The sequence below is a fragment of the Pteropus alecto genome, unplaced genomic scaffold (genome assembly GCF_000325575.1).
Source record: "Pteropus alecto unplaced genomic scaffold, ASM32557v1 scaffold45, whole genome shotgun sequence".
Taxonomy (NCBI): domain Eukaryota; kingdom Metazoa; phylum Chordata; class Mammalia; order Chiroptera; family Pteropodidae; genus Pteropus; species Pteropus alecto.
This window is the reverse complement of record NW_006442491.1, coordinates 18,119,257-18,127,365: the sequence shown is the minus strand read 5'-3', so window position 1 is coordinate 18,127,365 and position 8,109 is coordinate 18,119,257. Positions and strand designations below refer to the sequence as shown.

Here is an 8,109-nt window from a genome sequence, read left to right as displayed (position 1 = left end):
ATCTGAGATGAAGAAGGCGTCCATGGAGTAGCTGTCGGTTACGGCCGCCTCCCCGCGAAAGTAGCGTGCGGACAGGCTGGACTGCGGGCTCTCGGGGTCGCTGTACTCCTCTGGCGGCGCCGGCGGGTAGGCGGGTTCGGCGGGCGCCAGCTCCAGGCCTGGCTTCTGGTCGGCATCGTAGCTGCTGGGGGGCAGGCAGTGCGGGGCATAACCTGGAGGGGCGAGAAAGGAATGGGAGGAAGATGAGCCTCGGAGGAGGGCTTCTCACCTTGGGATATAAGTCACTCCCCGGGCCCTCCAGCTCCGCGTTCTGTGGCTGCTTTTGGAAGATGATGGCCGTTGGTAAGACAGTGATCACTGTCTGGCACCTCTGCTCTTGGTGTCAGGCTGCCTGGGTTCACATCCTTCCTGCAAGGGCTACAGTGAAAATAACTCAACCCCACCCTCATGGAGCACAGTGTCCCCCATAGTTTTACTGGCTTTGTGTTCATTAGCTTCTTAAGGGCTTACGTTCAGTCAGTGAAGGCATTATTACACCGATTTTGCTGCAAGTAGAGAAACTGAGGCACGTATAGCCTAAGCTCACAGCTAGTAAGTGATGGAACCAGGATTCGAACTTCGCAGACTGATGCCAAAGGCCATGCTTTCTTTATTTCCACATTATTCTGCCGTTCCAGTCCTATAACTTTTCCGAGTTTCGGTTTCCTCATCTGCAAAATGGAACTTATAATGGGACACTCCTTCCCAGGGTCTTTGGAAGGGCTGGGTAAAGTGATGAAAAGAACCATGTATTAAACGCTTGCTGTGCACCAGTCTCTGTCCCAGTTCTTTACATGTTAACCCATTTAGCATGTTAACTCATTTAACCATCACAGACCCTACAAAGTGGATACTATTATAATCCCCATTTTACACGTAAGGAAATTGAGAGAGAAAGGGAGCACACAGTAATTACTATATAAATGTTAGCTATTGTAATTATGTTTTTTACTTGCTTGAAAAAGCGAGTCCACTGAAGATTATTTAATTGTCTTCCTCCCCAACCAGACTGTGAGCTTTTCAGGGCTGGATCTGTGTGCCCAGCGTGTGCCTGGCTCAAAGAGGTGTGTGATGAATAGATGTTGCATAAATGAATTACAATCCTGTTAGACCCACCCCCAGGGGTGCTGGAGGATTTAAGAGGTCAAGTGTGTGGCGTATAATAGATGCTCCAGGAAAGAGGCTTCCTTGTACTTGCTCTAGAGCCTACTTTGCTCCCCGCTCCACTACATGTCTTCTGATGTCCCCCTGTGAGAATTTACCTTTCCCTCCGCCTCCCTCCTCTGTAGAGTAGGACCAGAAATCCTGTTCATCTTGGGTTCGAGTGATTGGTAGGTTTGCAGGCTGGGGCTCTCCCAGGGGATTCCACAGGGGTTTTCTAAAGGCAGGGGCCACCCTGATTTATCTTTGCCTCCCAGTGTCTAGTATGGTCTTAGCACCCTCCCTGAGGACCCTAGGCCCTGGATTCCCAGGAGAGTTTCTGGCAGCTGTGCACTAATTATCAACCTGGTACTAAATTACCAAGTGTTTCCATTGTCTTTTGATTCCAGAGAACAATGGAGGTTAGGCCCCCTTTGCCTCTAATCTGGCACTTGGGATAGTCATGGAGTGAAGTCTTTGCTGACTGCCAACCCTGAAGGGAGGGTGCGCCCTTACGTTTCCCTCTGTCCCTTCAGCTGCCCACACAGGACCCTCTGCGCACAGATGTGATTGGGGATGTCAGTGTGGAAGGGCAGACGCAGAGAGTGCAGTGGTGGTGACAGTCGTTTAATTGGGGCGGGGGTGCCCAGCCTTTCAGCACCCCATTCCTTCCCCCTTGTATGCCTTCTGTCTGTAGGTTCCCCCACCTCCCACTCCAGGAATTAGGCCTGGTACTCAGGCCCCCACACAGTCAGGGAGTATTGTTTCAGACTGAGTTAAATACCTGTTGGGCACTTCCAGACCCCCTTCTTCTCCTTCCGTATTTCTGCCCTTTGTAATTACTGATGATAATAATAGCTAATGTTTATTAAACACTTACTATGTGCCAGGCTCTGGGCTAAGTGTTTCACTTCCATCACCTCATAAATCATCACAAAAATCCTTGTATTACAGATAAGGAAACCAAGGTGCAGAGTGGTGACGGTACTTGCTCAAAGGAGTGGAACTCACTGCCCTGGTCCCCGTATTTTCCATACATTGGGAGGTCCCAGAGGAAGGGGCTGTGGCTGGATCGTTCACTTCCTATAATCAGTGCCCAAGCTAGTGGACATTCAATAAGTATTTGTGAAATGGGTGATAAAGATGTGCCAAGCCAACCCAGCAGAGTCTGAGTCTGGAACACACCATTCTGTCTGTCTGGTCTTGGGATGACTCGATTCCCAACATGCATTCTAGCCTTGAACAAGTCATACATCTTTCTGGACCTTAGGTCCTTTCTCTGAATATGAGGATAGAATACAATCTATTTGGAGAGAGTCATATGACCAGTGTCTTGCATGTTATATTATGAAGGAAGGATGGCATATTAAGTGCACACTTTGGTGCCAGGCTGCCTGGATTGAGCTCCATCTTTACTATACCCCTCTATGTGATCTTGGACAAACTGCTTGACCTCTCTGTGCCTCCATTTCCCTAGCTGTAAAATGAGGGATAATAAAAGCACCTAATTCATAGGGTTACAGTAAGGAATCCATGAGCAAACAAACAATAGCCAGGACTCCTAGAGCTCTTGTGTGTCAGACACTATTTTAAGGGCTTCTTTACACACATGAATGCATTCTACCCTCATGACTCTTAAGGTTGAAAGAGCTCTTGTGTGTCAGACACTATTTTAAGGGCTTTACACACATGAATGTATTCTACCCACATGACTCTTAAGGTTGGGACCATCTTACAGATGTGGAAACTGAGACAGAGTGGTGATGATAGTTAAGTAACATGCTCAGGGTCGCACAGTTAGTAACTTAGTGTCAGGATTCCAACCCAGTGCCTGACACATTGTAAACCCACAATATATATTAACCATTATTTTTAAGTAATAACAATAAGCTCCCCAGATAGGTTTCTGTGCTGCAGTTTTCTTGGCGTCTACCTGGGCACATCTTGATTTTCTCTTCTCTGTCTCCTCACCCAGGATGTGTAATTTCTACCTTCTGTTCCGGTGAGAAAACTTCTGGCACATAGTAGGAGCTCAATCAACCAAGCAGTCCTCACCCAACTGGGCTCTCTCTGCAGTGCCCTCTCGTGGCAGCTTGTAGCACTGCAACACCTTACTCCTGTCTCTGGTAGGCTCTTTATACAGAAATAGGGGTGCCTCAAACAAAAGTTGCTCATCTGCCTAAGGACAGATGCAGAATGGACTTTGGGACAGGATTGGGGGGCCAGACCTGGTGCCCAGAAGCTGTGGAGTTTGGCATGGGCTGTGGGGGTGGGGTGGGCTGGGGTGGGGATGTTAGGTGGTTCTAACTTGCTTTGTGATCTGGGCCAGGTTGCTTAACCTCTCTGGACTTGGTCTGTAAGGATGAAGGTTGACTGGGATGTTTTAGCGACCCCTTCTGCATGGTGCTGAATAGATCCCTCAGTGATGCCCATTGCCTTGTCCCCTACCCTCCTTCAACTCCACCTCATCCTCCTCAGATCCATAGACCTGTCCCTAACTATGTGACCTCAGGCAAGTTATTTAAACTTTTTGTGCCACATCTGTATAAGGAAGCTTATAATAGGATTGAATGAATTAATGCATTAAAGTCCTTAGTACATGTCTGGCACACTATTATTATTATTAATAATAGCCTCTCAAGCTGCTATTATTATTGTCATTATTATTATCCCTTAATTTCTTGGTGATATCTTCTAAGCTGCCAGAATAGAAGGAGACTCAGGCTGCTGTGTGGCCTTGGGCAAAGCACCCTACCCCTCTGGGCTTGGATCCTGAAGAATCCTTTAGGGCACTGTATGTTGTGCTCTGACTCTGTACATGGAACCCAGATTGGTTTTGGGTGCCTTCCTCTGCCCCATAGGTGACTATAGAATGCTGAACTAGCTGTCCCTTTGCTGATAGTGTGAGAAAGGGCTCTCTTGTTTGTGTTTGGTTAGAGGTCAGGAGGCCTAGGACCCAAAGAGAAGTGACTTGGCTTTCATCTTGTCCCTTGTAATCTCAGGCCAGTCATGCAGCCTTTCTGGGTTCAAATCCCCCATTTGAGGGATAGGGACCAGAGCCACCCCTGACACATGGGGCTGTGGGAAAGGCTCAGAAACACTCTGGAGATACAGAGATGTCGCGCTCATGTCACCTGAGAATGACTTCTTGTTTTCCCTGCCCAAGAGTCTTGATAGTTTAGATTGGAGGTCCCGAATCCATTAAAAAAAAAAAAAAAAAGCCTGCACCCAAAGAGAATTCTCTGAGAATTAAGTTGCTGGGCCCTGTGCAGACACTGTCTCATCCAACTCTCTGACCCCTTAGGGTAGGGGAATCTCTAACAAGTACGCGAGGACGGCTACTGCTTCCAGCTCCCACTGAGCCCTCCCAGGCACTGTGCGCCAGGCACTGCCCTAATAAGCCCAGAAGCCCAGAGATGGGGAGAGGATTGGCCCAAGGTCACTAGAGGAGGAGTTAGGTTTGAAACTGTCCAAAGCCTGTGTTTTTCCCAAAACCCCTGGGTAGGGCATGTAGACCTGCTGGGGGTGGAAAGATTATCAGTGGTAGGGGAAGCAGGAGAGGGGGGTGGTTTTCTTCAAATGACATCCCCCAGTTGGCCTGTGTCTGATGGGATGATGGGTGTTGGTGGTGAGGAGAAGCTATTGTTCTTGAAAATGCTCCAGCCACTTGTAAATTTTTGTAAATAATAATAAAAGGAACAACTAACACTTATTAAGCATTTACTGTGTACAAGGTCCCTTCTCGGTGATTTATGCACATTAGCTCATGTCTTAGGGAATGTGATGGTCACTTCTTCTGGTGGCCTAGTTCTACAGAAATTGAGGCCCAGAGAGGGGCCTTCACCCACCTCGGGTCACAAAGCAATTTCACGTTAGAGTGAGGCTGGCCTCCTGCCTCCCAGTCTGGGGCTCCTTTTCCTAGTCTCTCCCAGATTCCCAAGGTCCCAAACTTCTTCCAGGGAATTTCCAGCCCCAGTCCCACTTGCCCCTTGAGAGATGGGCAAAAAAAGAGAGGGGCCAGGTGGTGGGCCAGCTTCCCAAGTGGCCCACTTTCCTGAGGAGGGCCCAGCCCTGCTTGGTGGTGGGGGCTGGAGGGGCAGCTGCCTGGGTATATTTAGAGCTGCTTCTTGCTGTGCCAGGGCCTCGGGCCTTGAGAATCAGCTCCAGCCAGCTGAGCAGAAAGCCAGGTCTGTCAGCAGCAAAGTGGGATAAAAATAGTTTCTCCTGTCTGCTCACAGAGCTGGGCAAAGGGGCTGGTACCTCCCCCTCCCCTTATTATAGCATCTTTGTTAGCAGTTCCCTGGGCAATGGACCAGAAATGGCACCTACTTCCTCCAAGGGCTTGGCAGCTGGTACACCTGCCCACTGGGGAGGGGGGTGCCCTGAGTCAGGATAAACAGAGGCAGAATGAAGTCTGGTCCAACATGACCAGGGCTGTAGAATGTAGGGCTCATGACCTGTGACCCAGACCCAAGGAATATCTAGAGGATTCCAGGGCCCCTCCCCACCATTCCCACCTCCTGAAATCCCCCATATTCTGGTTTTTCCTGATTGTGACCCAGTTCCTGTGGCCCACAGGGAGGCCCATAGCTCTGCAGGAATCAAGAGGAAATATTTTTCAAGGGGTGTGGAGATAGGCGTGGGTGGCCAAGGTCTTGAATCGCCCAGCACTGGTTGGTGGCGCAGCCTCCTGTTCCCTCAGGGAATCTCTGACAGGCCCTTTCTGGGCTTCTTTCTGGAGACCTGGTGTCTTACGCAATGCGTGCCATCTCCACAGGCCTCCTTCCTTCCTACCCTCTCTGCCCAAAAAGGTGCAATCAGAGGGCCCATTCCAACCTCTCTTCCTGCCCAAAGGCTGGTAGCAGACACTTAAATCCAGGGGAGATCATTGCTGGGAAGGAGGCCAGGAGTTCTGGGGCCTCATCTCTCTCAGCAGTGCCTTACCATGCTCCCCAGAGGCCTTCAGGCTGTGGGGATCCCTAGAACATGTGGATGATGCACCCACCAGAGAGGTGTGACAGGGTCCACCATTTATGCTGTTGTGACCTCAGGCAAGTCACGGGCCCTCCTTGGCTTCAGGTTTGCCTCTGTAGGTCAGAGATAATCCTCCTGTGCACTCACTGCCCTTTGCCCTGTGTGTGTGTGTGTGTGTGTGTGTGTGTGTGCGCGCATGTATGGTGAGTCTTTGGGATGTATAAATTGCTGTGCTGACAAAGGGACTTGATGTACTCTCCAGCCTCCCTCAGGAACCACAAATTGAGACTGCCAAAGATTGGGTGCTCAGCTCAGGACCCTCATACCCTTGTACCCAAGCTTTAGGTGAGGCCATGGGCCTCAAATTCCATATCCTTCATGAGCCCTGTTATTCATACTCCCACTGACAGATTCTTAGGAAAAGCAGATTTCTGGGGCCCTAGTAAGTCAGAGCTGAAAGGGATGAAGTTCAACTACTTGATTTCATGACCGTGAAACTGCGGCTGGGGTAAGGGGAGATAAATCCAAAACCGCAGAGAAAGATAATGGTGGGTCTAAGACTTGAACCTAGTCAGCCTTGAGAATTGACCTGGACATGACCTTGGACTAAAAATTAGATCTGGATTTTGATCCTGCACCTTGCACATTGACCTGGACCTGATCCTGGGCATTGAAACTTGAACTTGGATATAGATTTGTTCTGAATTTTGGACTGGACCTATAACCTCGGATATTGACCTTAGACCTAGCCCTTGGACCTGGTCCTAGACCTAAGGTTGGATATGGACATTGGGCCTGGACCTCAGATCTGGGCTTGGGGTTTGGACTGGATATTGGACCTGGACTTAGACCTAGACCTCTGACATTGCTCTAACCTGGACCTTGGACCTGGACCCAAGACTGAGATACCAAGGGACATAGTAGTTAAAGAAGACTCAGATGCACCTGCTCTGTGTCCTTGGGCACCTCTCCAGTCTTCTCTAGGCTCTCTCTGCCAAGGGATTGGGGCAGCTCTTTCACATCCTTGTTCCCAGATGGACTTTCTTAGGTGTGGGGTGGATGTGTTGGGGGCTTTTCAGCTGGGCTTCCATGCCTGGCCTGGAGCCACTTCCCCACACCATCAGAGGGAGTGAGAGGAAGTGGGAGCTGTTATAATGTGGTCAACTAGATAAGCCCATGGGCAGAAGTAGGAGTGCTTCCTCAGCCTGCTAGCAGGGGAAGCTTAATGTAGCTGCGCAGGGCAGACAACTGCGTTATTGGATTGGCATTGATCCCTCATCTGCATGGGTTGTGGGTCAGATGCACTCCAAAGGAGTAGGAGGACAGGACTGGGGAGGGGTGCAGAGGACGAGGAACCTGGGGCCCAGCTGGAGTTTAGAGTTAGGGCATGAGGGAGGTAGATACTCAGCTGGGGTCCGTAGAGACCACTGCTGTGCAGAGGTATGGGCAGCAGTTTTTTCTGGAATGGCCAGAGTCCTCAGCATCACCCAGGACTGGGACCCAGGCCTGTGAAGGGGTGGGCTTGGTGGAGTTGGAGAGCAAGGTTCTGAGAGGGTTAGGAAAATATCAGTTGGCAAGTTACCCAGAGACTGGATCTGTGCTCAGAATCACCCAGGGGAGAGGAGAAGGGAAGGCTCCACAGAGGCAGAAAACAGTGGAGGAGTGAGGAGCAGGAGCAGGAAGGAGCAGGAGCAGAGAGGTATTGTATTGGAGAGGATGGTGAAATTAGATCTGGTCTCCCTTCTTTGGGAGCTCTGCAGAGGGACCTGGAGCTTAACCCATGTGGGGGTTTTCCCCTCCCCTATTTATGGGTTCTGTGAGTTCTAGGGAATCCTGGAGTCCAAACACACCTGCTATACCCTCTTTCCAGCCCAGGAAGGGAGTAGGGAGGCAAAGGAGAGCATTGCTCTCTCCCCCTCCCCGCCCCTCCGTGTGTGTGTGTGTGTGTGTGTGTGT

The 8,109-nt window shown here is 50.2% G+C and overlaps 1 protein-coding gene across 1 annotated transcript in view; it reads right to left on the bottom strand.

Moving 5' to 3' along the window:
• The window catches only part of SCRT2 (scratch family transcriptional repressor 2), an 11,864-nt gene that overhangs the window by 587 nt on the left and 3,168 nt on the right, over positions 1-8,109 (bottom strand). Inside the window, 1 exon segment of the mRNA XM_025039691.1 lies at positions 1-212. Within this exon segment, the coding sequence (XP_024895459.1) occupies positions 1-212 (212 nt within the window).